Source organism: Pelobates fuscus, chromosome 4 (genome assembly GCF_036172605.1).
Source record: "Pelobates fuscus isolate aPelFus1 chromosome 4, aPelFus1.pri, whole genome shotgun sequence".
NCBI classification, from domain to species: domain Eukaryota; kingdom Metazoa; phylum Chordata; class Amphibia; order Anura; family Pelobatidae; genus Pelobates; species Pelobates fuscus.
The window spans coordinates 270,301,741-270,322,058 of record NC_086320.1 but is presented as its reverse complement, the minus strand read 5'-3'; the positions used below and the strand labels follow the sequence as shown (position 1 = coordinate 270,322,058).

At 41.9% G+C, this 20,318-nt stretch overlaps 1 protein-coding gene across 1 annotated transcript in view; it reads right to left on the bottom strand.

The window, feature by feature from the left end:
* LARS2 (leucyl-tRNA synthetase 2, mitochondrial) overlaps positions 1-20,318 on the bottom strand; it is a 270,655-nt gene that overhangs the window by 69,090 nt on the left and 181,247 nt on the right. Inside the window, exon 14 of the mRNA XM_063452103.1 lies at positions 3,086-3,223. Coding sequence (XP_063308173.1) covers positions 3,086-3,223 — 138 coding nt within the window. The remainder of the gene's footprint in view (positions 1-3,085; positions 3,224-20,318) is intronic.

Below are 20,318 nucleotides of genomic sequence, written 5' to 3'. Positions count from 1 at the left end.
TATGCTATGACTTCTAACCCTCCCCTACATCCACGTGATTACTACTATGATTTAGTGGTAAACATTACTCCCCCCCTCCCCCCCTCCCCCACCAGACAAGTGCGGCGCCTGAAACAGCACCGAGGGCCATCAACTTTGTTTTCCTTTAAATAAACTCTAATGCCACATATCCTGACACAACACACAAAGACATACATATATAATTACACCATGGCTCACAGTGAATATACAGACAGAAGCATACATTCACGTTACATGCACATACAATCAAATACACGGTACATCTACACCAGCACATATATTGATCTGCAGGGGGCCCGGGTCCCTATATTTTGCCCGGGGGCCCAAACCACTGCCTGTCCCTGATTACAAACCATTAAAAATAAAAACAGATTAAATATTGACAGATATGAGTGTGGTATGAAGATCTTCCTGAGGAAGTAATGTTCCTTCCCAGTTCTTTTTAGAAATCAGATTGAAAAGGCATTATGTATTCAGAGAAACAGAAATCAGCTTGGGTGAATAGCAGCAAAGCTTTCTATGTTTTCGAATTTCTGCACGGTGTGAGATAAGAAGTTTAGCACAAAAGAATCTGTAATCCATGACCTATGGTAAAAAGTACCAGGAGAAGAATAATAAAAAAAAATGTTATCTGGGATAAGTGAAGCTAAATAGGCATTAAAGCCTATTTTTTTTTTTTTTTTTTTTTAATAAGACATAAAAGCATATCTGTCTTTTTATTCTTAAATAGAAGAACAGGGCCAGAAACACCAGACACTATAACCACTTCAATGAAATGAAGCAGTTATGGTGCCTACAGTGTCCACTGAAATCCATAAATTAGCTTAGAAACTAAAAATGCAAGCTCATTAATATATGTTAAAATGGCAATCTACCTCAGTTTTGTTATCTGCTAATATGCAAGATTTTCTTTTATACTGTAGGGTATATGGCCCATGGGATCCATTGTTTTAAACCATTGATACAGTAGGGACCAACTACCCAACATATGGTGCTTAATAATATATTGTCATCTGGTACACAGAACTGGTATCCTCCCATGGTTTGGATTCAAGGCTCTGAGACTAGCAACTTATTAATACAGCGCTGCAGAATTTGTTGGCGCTATATAAATAATAATCATTAATGGATAGCTGATGCAAACCTCTTTTCTCACCTAACAGTTTGATAGATATACCACAAGAGATATAATGCAAGTAATTAATTGGCATGTTTTCTTTTATACAAATAATACAAAAAATGTATAACACGCATGCTCCCCAGTGGGAAAATATATTAAAAATTAAATTACCCTTTTTAGATTGTAAGAAGATCACTCAAATCTTCTTAATAGAATACAAAGCAATACAATCTAGAAGTATAAGAACACACACAAACCAATAATGGTGTAGTATATTTGAACACCAAAAATGGGCTAATGACAAATTACACTCACAGGATGGAGGTAAATGGCAGGCATATAAGAATCTTTTGGATTCAGAGGAGCTAAATTTTCTTCATTTTCAACCTTAATTTAGAGGGAGAGACGCAAATATAGTGCACCAATATAATCAATGACATAAATGTTATTTAGATTGCACTCACAAGATAGCGGTAACAATCCAGCATATCACACACTCAGGCTTTTCTCCAGTGCCACGGTCCCTTCAGTTTCAAGGGCAAGTTGTGAAGAAGCCGTGTGGGTTTAACACAAAATTAAACCGATACAAAATAAATAAAAATACAATAAAGAATTAACAATAAAAGGTGCTTCCTTGGTCTCTCCGCCCTACGCGTTTACCTCCATCCTGCCATTTACCTCCATTCTGTGAGTGTAATTTGTCATTAGCCCATTTTTGGTGTTCAAATATACTATACCATTATTGTTTTTTGTGTGTTCTTATACTTCAATTGTATTGCTTTGTATATTTTCTTTTATCTAGTATGTGCAGCTACACATTAAGCCTCCAACTTACTGTATAGCAACCTCTAGCAACGGCATCAACTGCTATTATTATCTCACCTATATATGGAAATCCAACATACCAAACAATTATTTTTTTTGGAGAGATTGCCATTACATGTACACGAGTTCAGGAAAGCATATCAATTAAACTGTTATCCCTCCCCACACAACTTTACTTCCACTCTTGTCATCCAAAAAAATAAATGATAAACTCTTCTAGCAACCTGCTTTCCCCATGAAGTACATCTTGCCATTACCTGACTTTATCCCACTTCCCCTATATTGTAAGCATGTTTAAACAGTGCACTTGGCACCTTTTGTTGTTGTGAGACCAACTTGTCTTGTTGCAAATACTTGTCTGTTAGTGTATTTATGGTACAAAGCTATGGAATTTGTTGGCACTTTATATATAATAATAATAATGTGAACACCAAAGTGGACCTTGCTGTAATTGTTTGACATGTATATTCTTAGCATACTATCAACAGTGGGCATTCCTGCCCAGTGCCTACTGTGTTATTGGATTTTGCAAGCCATACTGCTAATCTTTGCATGTGTGTCTCACAACACCCAATAAAAATGAATGTTGGAGAAACATCTCCCAAATTTCTGACTGACAGCCAGGAAGGTGTACCAGCTCTCATTTGTAAAAGCGCCAATATCTATTGAAAGCCTCACATTTATAAAATAAAACATAGAGGACATACCCTTCACACATACATCACATCAGCAAGCTGAAGTGCTTTATGTGTTTGAAGTGTTCCTTAATTTACTCTCGATATAAACAAATTAGACTGATTGTTAATTACCTGTTACTCACTAATTTGCAATACCTGAAAAACAACACTATTATTGTACACATGTGTACCATATACTAGTTTCCATTCACTGGCATATTGGTGTATTTAATGGAGTTATCTGTGTGTAAATTTAAACAGTTTAATATCGCAAACTATGATCATGTTTGCACGTATAAGTATGATAAAATGTGAGTATCAGAAATAGATGCTCAGTGGAAAGTTGTTTATAATAGAAAAACTGATGCAGATAGATCTAAAAAGGAAAAGTACTCCTTTGATTACTTGATGGAAGAATAATATATTCTGTATTAATATTCACCTGTGTTTCACCATATCTTGAGCATTGCAGAAGTGATTAAAGAAGCGTGCATAGTATAAATGCATCACAGCGTGTTCTTTCCCACCAATGTACAAATCGACTGGCATCCAGAAATCAGCCAAGGACTTGTTAAAAGGCCTGAAGAGAAATAAAAAAAAAAAGTAAGAAAAGATACAGTTAATAACTACTGGCATAGATGCCTTAATGTAGAACACTATAAGAAAATAGTACATTGTAATTATTTAAGATTTAATTAAATCTCTAATATGCATAGTAGGATGGCTGAAAATATAGATCTCCAGATGGTTTAAAGAATGGCTAAGCATCATGGGAGTTTTTAGTTCTATAGCATCTGGTTATTTATCAATTAGGCAGCTCAGATCTATAGAAAAATAGAGAAAATATGTATATGACTCTCATCAAGCAAAACAAGTGCTACATTTTAGTAGTTTATTGGCTTATTTATTTTTTTCTCTTTTGCCTCCAGCTCATCCTGTCATTCCACCCTATCCTCTAGACTGTGACTTGATTTTATTTTTAATTTTCTCAGGCAATATTTGCTTTGCAAATGTAATTATCCATTACATACACAAAGAAAAAATTATGTTTAAAGCAATAAATAAATAAATAAATAAATAGCTTTTTTATATCCATTACCTGGAATAATAAATTAACATGGATATTACAAGCAAAAGCTAATAGCAAAGTTTAAAGTTAGTTAAAACTTTAACGGGATTGATGATGCAAAACAGAAAACTCCAAGGTACCCAATGCCATCGCCTCAGCTATGGCCCCTATTTAATAGTTTTAAATAAGCTTTTCAAATGATTGAAAATATTTAGACAAGACCGCACGTCACTCCTCCCAGCATACTGAGAGCCCGCGCGGGAGGAAACAGAAAGGAGGAGGGAGTCCGAGTGGGAACTCTGACTCCCATCAGGCTGAGCCACCACTGGACCCAGTGTATGTATGTCTGTGTATGTATGTCTGTGTCTCTGTATGTGTGTATGTCTGTGTGTATGTATGTCTGTGTCTATGTATGTCTGTGTCTGTGTCTCTGTATGTGTGTATGTCTGTGTCTGTGTCTCTGTATGTGTGTATGTATGTCTGTGTATGTATATGTGTGTATGTATGTCTGTGTCTCTGTATGTGTGTATGTATGTCTGTGTCTGTGTCTCTGTATGTGTGTATGTCTGTGTCTCTGTATGTATGTGTGTATGTATGTCTGCGTCTGTGTCTCTGTATGTGTGTATGTATGTCTGCGTCTGTGTCTCTGTATGTGTGTATGTATGTCTGTGTCTGTGTCTCTGTATGTGTGTATGTATGTCTGTGTCTCTGTATGTGTGTATGTCTGTGTCTGTGTATCTGTGTGTATGTATGTGTATGTGTGTGTGTATCTGTATGTATGTCTGTGTCTGTGTGTGTGTGTATCCATATGTATGTCTGTGTCTCTGTGTGTGTGTGTGTGTGTGTGTGTGTGTGTATATGTGTGTGTCTGTGTCTCTGTGTGTATGTATGTCTGTGTGTATCTGTATGTATGTCTGTCTGTGTATGTATGTGTGTGTCTGTGTCTCTGTATGTGTCTGTGTGTGTCTCTGTATATATGTGTCTGCATGTGTGTCTCTGTATGTATATGTATGTGTGTCTGTGTGTATGTATGTGTATGTGTGTCTCTGTATGTATGTGTCTGCGTGTGTGTCTCTGTATGTATGTGTATGCGTGTGTGTCTCTGTATGTATGTGTCTGCATGTGTGTATGTATGTATGTGTCTGTCGGGGTGTGTGTATGTGTTTGTGTCTGTATGTATGTGTCGGGGGGGAGGGGCCCACAGTCAGGGGGGAGAGGTTCACGGTAGGGGGGGGGGGCACGGATCAGTTTCGCACTTGGGCCCCATGGAGTGTGTGTGTACGCCACTGTATAGACTGTAATTCATATAAGAATGTTAAGAGTCGCAATCCACAATCTATATCTAGTATGTCCTCTGGGTCACAAGGTTTACCACTCCATTCCATGCTTTTACAAAGTGCTCTTTAATGAAAAACGCTGACCAACAACTGCTAAATATGAACATACTTAATGCGATAGAGACTGAATTAATAGTGTATTTATTGTGCTTCAATATTATTTCAGAAAATAAATGGTTGATTCATAAAAAAAAAAAAAAAAAATATTTAGACAAACATTTAATATTAAGTAATAATTGAATACTATTTTAATGTTTTTATATGTTTTGATATATATATATATATATATATATATATATATATATATATATGTTTGTATGCTATGTTTTTTTGTATTTTAATATTTTGAAAAAGTAAATTAAAAGGTTTATCCAAAAATATTAAATTGGGGCCTATATGTCTAACATTGTCAGGAATTCAAAGTGAATAAGAATTTTATTAAGACATGGAGGCTCCTATATGCTGCACTTTCCTTATTTCCCTTAGCAGCAAAGAAAAAATATAACATTGAAACGGTATGATAACAATAAATAGCATGAGAGGTATATCTTCCTAGCAACAGGAATAGCCAATCAGCTTCCGCTCTCCAGCATAATAGGCGATAATGCGTAATCTACTTCCTCTTTCTTTGCTGCTCCCTCAGTTAAGTAACACCAGGTCCCACGGTTCTCTTAACTGTGGGATCTTTTAAATCTCTTTAAACCTTTTAGAATTTTTATCTGTTTTTAATATTTGGTAGTATAGTTGATGTATTTTAAATTATACTATTACTTATTTCTTACAGTATTAATACATTTGTTTATTCTTGGTATACTTTGCTTGTATATTTATTGAATTATTAAATTTGATTTAGCTATTTGTCTATGTAATTGCTTGTGTTTTCTGGACCTCCCTGAGCCCAGTTTTATATTGGTCGGATGGAAATTAACATGATTGCACATGCGCTCCAGTTACGATCCGGACGGGTCTGATCATATGATCAACCCGGAAATATGTTCCTACATGTTAGGCGTAATCACATGGTTACGATCATGTGACCGATCCGGAAATGTAAGTAACTGGATGTGTTCCGGCATCATTAGTATTTACGAAATGTGCTTAATTAAACAATATCCCTGATAATTAAGATGTTGTATAACTAAATTGTTGAATTATTAATTAGTTAAATTGCCCTATGAGGGTTGACACCCCTGATGTGTTGGATAATAATTGGATAAAGTATAATGGCTAATAACTATTGATTGATTTTGTGGTTCATTAATCTTGTTATATGACATGTTTTGTCACTTGTTAATTATCTGTACACCTATATATTGCTTGCTATGTAAGTGTTTAGTAGCTTGACAAAGACCTTAGGGTCGAAACGTTGTTTTTTGGTTCGTGGGTCCAATAAAAGTTGCCTTTTTTGGGATACTTTGGAGTGCCTGGATTACTTTCTACCTTTCTACTTATACTTTTGGTCCTCTGGTACTGGGACTGATCCGGCTAGCACCCAAGGATCCCTTAGATGAAGGGTTTGAGTGCAGTTTCCCTGATTCCCTGTCACATACATTTGCACAAGCCTTGATTCAGGCTCACCCGACTACTACCCAGGCATTGCCTTTAACGACTCCTGTGCAGCCTCATCCTGGCCGCAAAGCCCTTGCTAAAGTTAAGCACTCATCAACTGTCACAGATGGCGCGACTATTCAGCCACCACACAAAAGACCCACTACCCGGGCAAAATCGGCTAGATTATGGAAGAGGGCAAAAGCCCAATTAGATTCTGAGTGAGATCTTGGCGATATTGAGGAGGAGTCCTATATGGATGATTCAGGGGATCCATCGGATCCTGGTTCAGACTTTGGAGTCAAGGAATCTGACCCTTCCCAGGATACTATTTTAGTGAAACCTGCTAAAACTGATTTAAAGCATGGAGCTTCAGGTGACACAGGTATATCCATGGCGAATCCCTATTTGACCCTGATGAGCTGCGCCATCCATGGTCAGCAGAATGGTCTCCCTCAGACCACATAGCCAGATTTATAGTCACAAGTGTGTCACAAGTGCGCAAGCCTTTGGATAAGAAACAAATTGAGGGCAGAATGCCCACACCCTAAGGTCACAGAGGACGCTTGCAGAACACCCGCAGTTGATCCAAAAATAATACAATTTCTCGGAAAGACGGGTTGGAAATCCAATAAGGGTCTAGTTTTCTCTTTACGGAACTGCCAGGATAAGGACCTGGATATCTTGGGCCCGGCAGCCAAGATTTTCGAAGTGGTCAAAGATGACCAAGAGTTAGACTGTGCCACCATATGTGGTTGGATTCAAAGAGTAATTTGTCTAATTGCCAATGCCAATACATCGATTGCCACAGAGCGTCGCAAATCTATACTTTTAAAAATGTAAACTAAATTGGTCAATATGGCTCTGAACGAGCCGTGTCGCTCAAGCCAATGGTCTCCTATTTGGTGCCAATTTTGTCAAAGAACTCGGTTCTTTCATACACACATTCACTGCCGTAGATAAAACGCAATCAAGTATGTGCAAAGTATATAACCCTAAGGCTTTTGGTGGGGCAGGAAGAGCCAGGAACAGTCTGTCCGGGCATATTACCAGAAGTTCGATTAGGCAGAACCGAGGCTCCTATACAGGGCTGGCCAGTTTCTTGGAACACCGCAATCCACCTGCCTTCTTTCCAGAACATGGTCGACCCTGGGTTGCCTGTGGACCACGAGGCGCCCATTCAGGACGACGACCTTATGGTAAGTCCTCTCAATCTACATTCTTCCCTATAGGTAGTGGGGGCAGACTAATTATTTTTTTTCCATGTATGGTCTCTCATTTCTTCGGATATGTGGATACTAATAAGTGTGAAAGGTTATATCATAGATTTCCTATTTCTGCCAGTGCAATATTTCCTAGTAAGGGAAATTGTTTTTTCCCGACAAGATGCAGACCTTGTCACCAAGGAAATATTGGATCTGATGTGCAAACAAGCCATCATAGAAATTCCAATGTCCACTCCAGGTTATGTGAGCAACATCTTCCTGATTGCCAAAAAAGGCGGAGGTGTCCGCCCAGAGATAAATTTGAGACAGCTCAATGCTTATGTAACCTATCACCTATTCAAGATGGAAGGTATACATTGTTTGTGAGATCTTCTCCAACCATCAGATTGGATGGCAAAGTTGGATCTACAAGATGCCTGCCTCGCTGTGTCTATAGCATTACAACACCAAGATTTGCTGCAATTCATTTGGCAAGGAAAGAAATGGAGGTTCACATGTTTCCCATTCGGGCTGTCTTCAGCCCTGTGGTGCTTCACCAAACTCATGAAGCCCGTGATCGCGCTGTTACGGAGTTGATGAATACGGGTGATAATATACTTAGACAACATCATCCTCATGGCTCAGTCTATTCAACTCCTCAAAACTCATCTTTACTGGACTTTCAATCTGCTACAGAATCTAGGCTTCCTAATCAATTGGTAAAAATCCATCACCACAACGCATAGAATTTATGGGTCTCATCATAGCTTCTACTCTTCAGACCCTGCATCTTCCGATGTCAAAGCTGTCCAATATCAAGAAGAAAATCAGGCGCACACTGGCAGCTTCCCAACTTACTCTCAAACAGTTGGCGAGAATGATCGATCTCCTGGCAGCTTCCATACAAGCCATTTTTCAGGGCCCTCTTCACTACCAAGCCATCTGAGGGAAGGCACATCCTACACAGATATGGTAATTCTGGACTCAGAAGCTAAAACCAAGCTGAAATGGTGGCTTCTTCACATGGAAGCATGGAATGGTCGTGCCATCTTTTGTGCAGCACCAGACTGCAAAATCTGACGCGAGCTTACACGGTTGGGGTGCTTGTTGTGGAGATGTCTCTACTTGTGACAGATGGTCTGATTACGAATCGACTCTCCATATCAACTGTCTGGAACTTCTGGCAGGCTCATTCGCTATCTGCAGCTTCTCCTCAACTCAAGCACAGTCCTATATTCTCCTAAAGATGGACAATTTATCATCTGTCCGTTACATCAATCATCTAGGAGGAAATTAAAGGTCCTGGCGAACATGGCACAGAATTTTTAGCAGTTCTACCTGGCACAGGGCATATCAGTTACCAAGGAATATATCTCCAGCCTCTTCAACACCACGGCGGATTGGTATTCACGACACTTCCAACGATTGGCATCTGGATTCAAGAGTCTTCCAGAATATCCACCATTTATGGGGTCCGCTGGACAAAGACCTTTTTTCGCTTCCTGCTTGAACACAGCTTCCCAGGTTCTTCAGTTGGAGACCAGATCCAACGGCAATAGCAACGGATGCTTTCGCCCAAGATTGGTTGTCCGCAAGAAACTATGCATTTCCTCCTTTTGCATTGACCTTCCGTTGCCTACTGCAACTACGACGCCAGTTGGGGACTCTGGTGATTGTGACGCCCTTGGGGCTGTCCCAACCTTGGTTTCCTCCTCTTCTAGAGATGGCTATCGACTTACCATGTCGTCTCCCATCACTTGACTGCCTCCTTCAAGATCCAGACGGAATGTCAAATTCCCTGGTTCTCCAAGACCTGCTACATCTCATGGTGTGGCTGATTTCAGGGGACCTTGGTCAATCGAGGGAGATAGAAACATAGAATGTGACAGCAGATAAGAACCATTCGGCATATCTAGTCTGCCAAATATTTTGAAATACTTTTAATTAGTCCCTGGCCTTATCTTAAGTCTATCCCACGCATGCTTAAACTCCCTCACTGTGTTAACCACTTCAGCTGGAAGGCTATTCCATGCATCCACTACCCTCTCAGTAAAGTAATACTTCCTGATATTATTTTTAAACCTTTACCCCTCTAATTTAAGACTATGTCCACTTGTTGTGGTAGTTTTTCTTCTTTTAAATATAGTCTCCTCCTTTACTGTGTTGATTCCCTTTATGTATTTAAATATTTCTATCATATCCCCCCTGTCTCGTCTTTCCTCCAAGCTATACATGTTAGGTTCCTTTAACCTTTCCTTGTACGTTTTATCCTGCAATCCATGAAGCAGCTTAGTAGCTTAGATACTCTGAACTCTTTCTAGAGTATCAATACGGTCTCCAGTACTGCGTACAATACTCCAAGTGATGTCTCACGAGTGTTCTGTTTGGCATTAGCACTTCTCTCTTTCTACTGCTAATACCTCTCCCTATACAACCAAGCATTCTGTTAGCATTTCCAGCTGCTCTATTACATTGTCTTCCAACCTTTAAGTCATCTGAGATAATTACTCCTAAATCCCTTTCCTCAGATGTTGAGGTTAGTAGGGTATCAAATTTCCTATACTCTGCCCTTGGGTTTTTACATCCAAGGTGCATTATCTTGCACTTATCCATATTAAATGTCAGTTGCCGCAGCTCTGACCATTTTTTTAGTTTACCTAAATCATTTGCCATTTGGTTTATCCCTCCTGGAACATCAACCCTGTTACATATCTTTGTATCATCAGCAAAAAGACATACCTTACCATCAAAACCTTCTGCAATATCAATAAGAAAAATATTAAAGAGAATGGGTCCAAGTACAGATCCCTGCGGTACCCCACTGGTAACTAGACCTTGCTTCGAATATACTCTGTTGACAACAACCCTCGGTTGCCTGTCATTTAGCCACTGCCTAACCCATTCAACAATATTTGAATCCAAACTTAAAGATTGCAGTTTATTGATGATCCTTCTATGTGCAACAGTGTCAAAAGCCTTACTGAAACCTAGAAAAGCAATGTCTACTGCACCACTCTGATCTATTATTTTAGTAACCCAATCAAAAAAATAAATAAGATTAGTTTGGCCAACGTACCTATACCATACGTTGCGACCTATAGCCACCCTATGGCGCTAACGGTCATAGACACCACACCTCACGCACTGACCGCACCACCCTGACCGGATAGGGGATTAAAACGGATAGGTCAAACTAAAAAGGATGCCCTTGGATGGCATTCACACAAATAACCAGCCAGAACGTGTTCAAACATTATCCCTACACAGACTATGCAACAAGGTGACGGGTCACGAGCCCTCACAAAATACAGAAGCAGGACTCGGACCCCCAATATCTCCACGGTTATGGGGGGGTAACAAGACGGGTCTAACACTACCATGGCGGTCACGGCCGGACAGATGCTAGGTAACCGACGACATGACCTAGTCTCCATAATGACTCCGACCATACAACACAAGACAAAAACAGCTGATTAGGACCCCGACGGAAACACAATACACAAGATTGTAGGGGTGTTACTGAATCAACCAACAAACATATACCGCGACCCCACATCTCCACACCCCTTACCCACATACAGCGAAACATTATTCCCCTTACGAGGAAACCTGGAACACACACACTCCCTACCCCCACCAATACGTGCAACCTACCAAGCAGCCTCCTTCGCACACCATCCCTGACGCACAACGGCCTGGCAACATACAGACTAGCCAGGGACATAGACTGGTCGTTAGTTGGAACATTCGAGTCACAGGGGAATTCACAAAATGGCGAGGGGGGAGGTCCCGCCATAATAACCCAAGATATAACCCTCACTAGATTTGTCACGCTAAGTAAAGATGGCCACAGTACGAACAGGGGCAACATATCCGTAAGATCATACAACTGGAGGGGATATTTAATAAACTATAATTAGACTTAATTGGAACCGTACCATTTTCTTTTCTTTCCATCTACAATAAGTTGTTCTGTGCCATGCCAACACACTACCACCACCTATGAACGGACCCTTTGGGTCATACCACAACTCAACACAACACGTCACACTTTCACACTTATCGACAAGAATTGATGATACTAATAGTTTGTAGGCGCGCAAATTCAAGGAAATTCACATTAATCTAGTTCTTGATGGACTTGTTTGGTTAACCACGGTATTAACGCGACATAGCATTGCAATTTCCGCACAGAAACACGGTTACAACTGAAACATGAGATTTGATGTAAACGGATATTGAAAATGAAACTGACTCGGTCTCTGAAAGTAATTTCTTTATGGATATACACTGTTTTTACATTGTACTCTTGCATTCTGTTATTACTGCGGGCCTGCGAGCCTAAACTTTATCTTATCCACACTTTAATAAAAACTGATTATTCAAAAAAAGATTAGTTTGGCATGATCTCCCTGAAGTAAACCCATGTTGTCTCTGATCTTGAAATCCATGTGTTTTTAGATGTTCAACAATCCTATCCTTTAACATGGTTTCCATCACTTTCCCCACTACTGAAGTAAGGCTTACTGGCCTATAGTTGCCCGACTCCTCCCTACTACCTTTCTTGTAAATGGGTACAACAATCGCTATTTCCAATCTTCTGGGACTACTCCTGTTAACAATGATTGGTTAAATAAATGAATTAATGGTTTTGCTAGTACACCACTAAGTTCTTTTAATAACTTTGGGTGTATCACATCAGGCCCCATCAACTTATTTGTCCTTACTTTTGAGAGTTGAAAAAGAACCTCTTCCTCTGTAAACTCACATGTAACAAAATGACTAATTTGTCCTTTTTCCTAACCGAGGCCCCTTTCCTTCATTTTCATCTGTAAATACTGAGCAAAATAATAATTGAGGCAATCAGCTAGACCTTTATCCTCTTCTACATAGCTTCCTTCTTTTGTTTTTAATCTAACTAATTGGTTTACTTTCCTTTTCTCATTTATGTATCTAAAAATGTTTTATCCCCCTTAATTACTGTAACGAGTATATACCCCTACACGCAGGATCCAGCCTAACAGAAGACAGTACAGAGGAGAGATACGTCTACCGGACCTTAGAGTGGCCGGACTCGACGTAATAGGATAAAACAGAGTCAGGAACGATCCGAGGTCAAGGGCACAAAGAGACAGCGTAAACGAAAACTAGCCGGGGACTGGTACACAGGAATCAGCAAGCCGGCAAACAGTACAGAATAGGATAAAGCGAAAACGAAGTCAGAATACAAAGCCAAGGTCAAATACGGAGAAACACAACTGAACACAACAAGCACTAAAGGGAACTGTAGCAGAAACCACGATAGGGCAACGAACTAAGGGAAAAGGGTAAGTATAAGTAGCCTTCAAACTAATGTGATTGGCTCCTGTCACTTCCACTCCCCCAACAGGTAAGTGTATGGGGTGATTGGCATGACAGGAGCCAATGGGAGCCTTTTTGCAATTTAGGCTCCCACTGTCTCTTTAAGAGCGCGCCCGAGATTCGCGGCGCGCTCTTAGCTGCAGGCGGGACACGTGACCGCTTCTCGCGGTCACTGCCCGCCTTCCTGTCTGAACAGTCGGACGAGCCGCGCGCGGCTTGAAGAGAGGACCGCGTCCGGCCCCCGGATAAGGTAAGTACCGCTACAGTACCCCCCCCTGAGGACACGCCCTCCGGGCGGGCAGGACCAGGCCTGGCAGGAAAACGCGAATGGAAAGAACGTACAAGGCGGGGAGCATGAACAGCATCCGCAGAAATCCAACTGCGCTCCTCAGGCCCATAACCCTTCCAATGTACCAAGTACTGAAGCCGACCCCTAAGAAAACGAGAGTCAATAACAGCAGATACTTCGAACTCCTCATGACCCTCCACAGAGACAGGAGGGGGAGGGGGAGTATGCCGGGTATAGCGGTTGCGTACGTAAGGCTTCAACAAAGAGGTGTGAAATACATTGGGTATACGCAGATTCTTAGGTAGACCCAAGGCATAAGAAACGGGATTAACCTTATGTATAATGCGATAAGGACCAATGAAGCGGGGAGCCAATTTCATAGAAGGCACCCGGAGGCGAATATTCCGTGTGGAAAGCAAAACCCTGTCCCCCACAACATAGGAAGGAGCCGCTCTGCGATGCTTGTCAGCCTGAGCCTTCTGGCGGGCAGCAGAGTCCACCAAAGAACGCTGAACCTGCTCCCAAGTATTACGCAAACCAGCCAAATGCTCATCCAGAACTGGCATGCCCTGAGAGGAGAATGCAGCCGGAAGAACAACGGGATGCTGGCCATAGACAACGTAAAAAGGGCTTTTGCCGGAAGAATCATGAGTGGCATTATTCCGAGCAAATTCAGCCCAAGGAAGCAGGTCAGACCAATTGTCCTGATGGTGAGACACAAAACAACGGAGGTACTGCTCAAGAGACTGGTTGGCACGTTCAGCAGCTCCATTAGACTGGGGATGGTAAGCGGAAGAAAATGAGAGGGAAATACCCATCTCCGAACAAAAGGCTTTCCAGAACCTGGAAATAAATTGGCTACCCCTATCGGATACAATAGATAAGGGAATACCATGTAATCGAAACACTTCTCTAGCGAAGATAAGAGCCAATTCCTTGGAAGTGGGCAACTTGCGAAGAGACACAAAGTGAGCCATTTTGGAAAACCGATCTACTATCATTAGGATGACTGTGTTACCATTCGAAGGGGGTAATTCAACAATAAAATCCATTGATAGATTAGACCAAGGTCTCTCGGGAACGGGCAATGGATGCAACAGCCCACAAGGAACTCTACGAGAGGTTTTCATACATGCACAAGTAGTACAAGCACTTATATAGTCAGTAACATCCTTACGTAAGGTATCCCACCAGAAATACCGAGAAACGGCTGACACTGTTTTGGAAATACCAGGATGTCCAGCAGTCTTAGTATCGTGATAAAGTGACAGAATATCCCGTCTCTCGGGAATGTCAACGAACAATTTATCATTAGGCCTCTCGCTGGGTGCCATGCCTTGTTTCGCTTGTATGGCCTGCAAGAGGGACGAGGAAATAGACAATATAGTAGTTGCTATTATCCTGTCTGGGGGAATGACAGGAGTGACATCAATCTCCTGTTTGTCAATAGTCTCGAATTGTCTGGACAGAGCGTCCGCTTTGGTGTTCCGGTCACCTGGCCTATAGGTGATTATATAATTAAAATGAGACAAGAACAGTGACCACCTAGCCTGCCTTGAAGACAATCTTTTAGCTTCGCTAAGGTAGGATAGGTTCTTATGATCTGTAAATATGAGAATAGGATCCTTAGTTCCTTCTAGCAAATGTCTCCATTCTTTGAGTGCTAAAATGATAGCAAGGAGTTCGCGATTACCCACATCATAATTCCTCTCTGCCTTGGACATTTGTTTAGAAAAGAAGCCACAAGGATGCAATGGCTTGTCAGGAGACTCTCTTTGGGATAAGACAGCACCTACCCCTATATCGGAAGCATCAACCTCAAGTATATATGGCAATGAGGGGACAGGATGCTGTAAAATAGGGGCAGAGGCGAACGTAGTTTTAAGAAAGTCAAAAGCCTCAAGTGCCTCAGTAGACCAGACACGTGTATTGCCATCCTTTTTAGTCATACGAGTAATAGGCGCTACTATAGACGAAAAACCTTTGATAAAACGTCTATAATAATTAGAGAAACCCAGAAAACGCTGGATGGCTTTCAGACCTTGCGGCAGAGGCCATTCTATGACTGCAGCGAGCTTCTGGGGATCCATCCGAAAACCCTCGGCGGAAATCAAATACCCTAAAAACTGGACCTCGGACTGGTCGAATAGACATTTTTCTAATTTGCAATAAAGACCATTAGCAAGAAGGGTCTTCAGAACTGTTGTAACATGTCTGTGATGAGCGTGAATGTCAGTAGAATATATTAAAATGTCATCCAAGTACACAATAACAAATGAGTGAATAAAGTCCCTTAAGACATCATTAATAAATTCTTGGAACACTGCTGGGGCATTGCAAAGCCCAAATGGCATGACGGTATACTCATAATGACCTGACCGAGTGTTAAAGGCTGTCTTCCATTCGTGGTCCTTTTTAATACGTATCAAATTGTATGCTCCTCTAAGATCTAATTTGGTGAATACCGTAGCATGTTTGAGCCTGTCAAACAATTCTGTTATTAGAGGTATAGGGTAAGCATTTTTGATGGTGATCTTGTTAAGACCTCTATAATCAATGCAAGGTCTTAAATCACCTTCTTTCTTTGATACAAAGAAGAACCCCGCTCCAGCCGGAGAAGAGGATCTTCTAATAAATCCCTTGTCTAATGACTCTTTAATGTACTCCTCCATGACACGGTTTTCTTGAACCGATAGGGGGTACACCCTGCCCTTAGGAGGTATAGTACCAGGCAACAAATCAATAGCACAATCGTAGGGTCTGTGAGGCGGTAATTTGTCAGCCTCTCTTTTATCAAAGACCGTCTTTAAAGTTAAATACTGAGAGGGTATTGTCGTAGATAAAGGAGGAACAGTAGGAACGTTAATAGAATTCACAGGCGTGACTTCAATAGTACATGACTCATGGCAGGCTTCACTCCATGATTTTATCTGCCCTGTCTCCCAGTCAAAAATGGGATTGTGGGCACGTAACCATGGATACCCTAACACCAACTGTGAAGAGGGAGAGGTGATGACCTGGAACCGAATGGTTTCATAGTGTAGAACCCCTGTGTACATGTGTAGCGGTGCAGTCTCGTGAGTAACAACAGGAGATATCAATGGTCTACCATCTATGGCCTCAACGGCCAAGGGTATCTCCTTCTCTCTGATGGGAATATTGTTTCTCTTTACAAAACCAGAGTCTATAAAGTTCTCGGCTGCCCCAGAATCAACCAGGGCGTCTATGTTTTCAACTATACAACTCTCTCCCATATGTAAAGAAACAGGGAGAAGCAGTCGGTTAGGAGGCAATGTAGGAGACTTAGAAATCACACCCAAGGCCAGTCCCCTATAAGGTCTTAGGTGCGAGAGTTTTCCGGGAGCAGAGGACACTCCTTTACCATATGGTCTCTCTTACCACAATATAGGCAGAGTCCCTCCCTTCTCCTATGTAATTTCTCAGTATCTGAGAGTTTGGCAACCCCTAATTGCATAGGTTCCTCTTCAGATACTTTAACACTCTCCGGTATATTAACTCTGGGTTGAATAGGTGTAACAAAACGTCTATTCCTGTTCTTAGTATAGAGCCTGTCACGAATCCTATTATCTATATCGATGAGGTAGTCAATAAGGTCCTCTAAGGCAATAGGAAGCTCCTTAGCTGCTACCTCATCCAATATAGAGTCTGATAAACCTTCCATGAAGGCCGTAGTTAACCCATTATTGGTCCAATCGACCTGTGAGGCAAGGGTACGAAACTGTATAGCGTAATCAGCCACAGACCTAGAACCCTGTTTAACCCTCATTAATGCTCTAGCGGCATTCTTAGACCTTTTCATAGTATCAAAAGTTCTGCGAAAAGCTGTTAGGAAACTGTGAAAGTTATGCACCATAGGTCCATTAGCCTCCCAAATAGGGTTTGCCCATTCAAGTGCTTTGTCGGTAAGTTGGTGCATAAAGAACCCAACTTTAGACCTCTCTGTGGGAAATGAACGTGGATACATTTCAAAATGAAACTCTATTTGGTTAATGAACCCTCTGCATGTCTTAGAATCCCCTCCATACCTAGGAGGAGGCGTTAAATGTGCTGTAGCGTTAGGCATAGTCGATGCTTCAGGAAGCAGGGGTGCAGGAGGGTTAGGTGCGGTTGCTGGAATGGTTCTAGCTAAGAGCGTCTGGAGAGCCTGAGCTATTTGATCCATACGGTGATCCTGCTCTACAAATCTAGCCTCATGGGTCGCCATCTGTTGAGCTAAATCTGCGGGGTCCATGGCCCTATCGTAATGTAACGAGTATATACCCCTACACGCAGGATCCAGCCTAACAGAAGACAGTACAGAGGAGAGATACGTCTACCGGACCTTAGAGTGGCCGGACTCGACGTAATAGGATAAAACAGAGTCAGGAACGATCCGAGGTCAAGGGCACAAAGAGACAGCGTAAACGAAAACTAGCCGGGGACTGGTACACAGGAATCAGCAAGCCGGCAAACAGTACAGAATAGGATAAAGCGAAAACGAAGTCAGAATACAAAGCCAAGGTCAAATACGGAGAAACACAACTGAACACAACAAGCACTAAAGGGAACTGTAGCAGAAACCACGATAGGGCAACGAACTAAGGGAAAAGGGTAAGTATAAGTAGCCTTCAAACTAATGTGATTGGCTCCTGTCACTTCCACTCCCCCAACAGGTAAGTGTATGGGGTGATTGGCATGACAGGAGCCAATGGGAGCCTTTTTGCAATTTAGGCTCCCACTGTCTCTTTAAGAGCGCGCCCGAGATTCGCGGCGCGCTCTTAGCTGCAGGCGGGACACGTGACCGCTTCTCGCGGTCACTGCCCGCCTTCCTGTCTGAACAGTCGGACGAGCCGCGCGCGGCTCGTGCAGCCGCAGGACCGCGCGCGGCTTGAAGAGAGGACCGCGTCCGGCCCCCGGATAAGGTAAGTACCGCTACAATTACTGACTGTACTATTTTCGCTTCTGTGTGTGCTTTGGGGCATCTTATAACTTGCTTAGCCTCTTTCTGCTTAATCTTATAGATCTGTCTGTCTTTCTCAATCTGTTTTTTTTTCATAATTACTAAATGCTAACTTTTTTTTTTTTTTTTTACTATTTTGGCCACATCTGCAGAGTACCACCGTGGTTTCTTAAATATTTTGTTTTTACTGACAAGCCTAATGCAATTTTCTGTTGCTGTCAGCAGTGCAACTTTTAAATAATTCAATTTCTCCTGTACTCCATTTAAACTGCTCCAGTCTGACAAGGACTCCTTTATGCATATTCTAATTTTAGAAAAGTCTGTTTTCCTAAAGTCTAAAACGTTTGTTTTTGTGTGGTGTGACTCAGTCACTGTTCTTATATTAAACCACACTGACTGATGATCACTGGATCCTAAACTTTCACCTACAGTAATATCTGATACCAAATCTCTATTTGTTAACACTAAATCTAGTATGGCCTCCTTACGAGTTGGTTCCTCAATGAGTTGTTTTAGAGACAATCCCAGTAGGGAGTTTAGAATATGTGTGCTCCTGGCACAAGCAGCTATTTTGGTTTTCCACTTCACATCAGGAAGATTAAAGTCACCCATGATGATAACTTCCCCCTTCTTCATTGTCATTTTAGCTATTTCCTCAACTAGTAGATTATCTAACTCTTCTATTTGGCCAGGGGGCCTGTAAATCGCACCTTCATGAGTTACTGTGTGATCTCCAAATTCTAACGTAACCAAACAGACTCTATGTTCGCCTCACTAACTTTTATTAGGCTAGATTTTATGCTATCCTTCACATACAGGACCACCCCTCCCCCTTTCTTGCCTTCTCTGTCTTTTCTATATAAAGAGTACCCTGGTATTGCTATGTCCCAGTCAGTTTTCTCATTATAACATGTTTCAGAATCAACTATCAGTCTTCTCAAGGGTGCATGGGCACCCAGGACGAGACAGGCTTATAAGTCTAATTGGAGCAGAATGCATGGTTGGTGCCTGGAACGAAACATGGATCCCGTATCGGCTCCTCTGACTTCGATCCTCCAATTCCTCACCTCACTCTTCGATGATGGTAAGGCCTATCGAACAGTGAACCTATACCGTTCTTCTATCTCTGCTGCACATCAAAGGTTTGGATGGAACCCCGGTAGGTCGCCCATGCTATGGTATGTAGGCTCCTCCGCGGAAAAAGATTTGCTCATCCTCCCTTACCACGTTATTCGGTTTTATGGGACGTTTCTATCATCCTCAACTTCTTCGAATCCTGGCCGACTAATGGCTCACTATCTCTGAAACAACCATCAGTGAAACTAGTCATGCTTCTCTGTTTAAAATCCTGCAAGAGGGTTTCTGACGTCAGAGCTCTTGATATTACTGCTTGCTCATATACTCCGGAAGGTGTCCTCTTCGATATATCTCAAAAAACGAAAACTTCTTTGAAGATACCGTATATACTCGAGTATAAGCCGAGTTTTTCAGCCCATTTTTTGGGCTGAAAAACCCCAACTCGGCTTATACTCGAGTCAAGGTCTGTATTATGGCAATTTGCATTGCCATAATACAGACTGGGGGGAGAGGGGGGCTGTCAGAGCTGTACTTACCTTTCCTGCAGCTCCTGTCAGCTCTCTCCTCCTCCGCGCCGTCCGTTCAGCACCTCGGTCAGCTCCCAGTGTAAATCTCGCGAGAGCCGCGGCTCTCGCGAGACTTACAGTGTAAGCTGACAGAAGAGCTGACCGGACGGCGCAGAGGAGGAGAGAGCTGACAGGAGCTGCAGAACAGGTAAGTTACAGCTCTGCCAGCCCCCCTCTCCCCCCCACTGAACTGCCACTGGACCACCAGGGAAGGAGAGCCCCCCTCCCTGCCATATATCAAGCAGGGGGGGGGGACGAAAAAA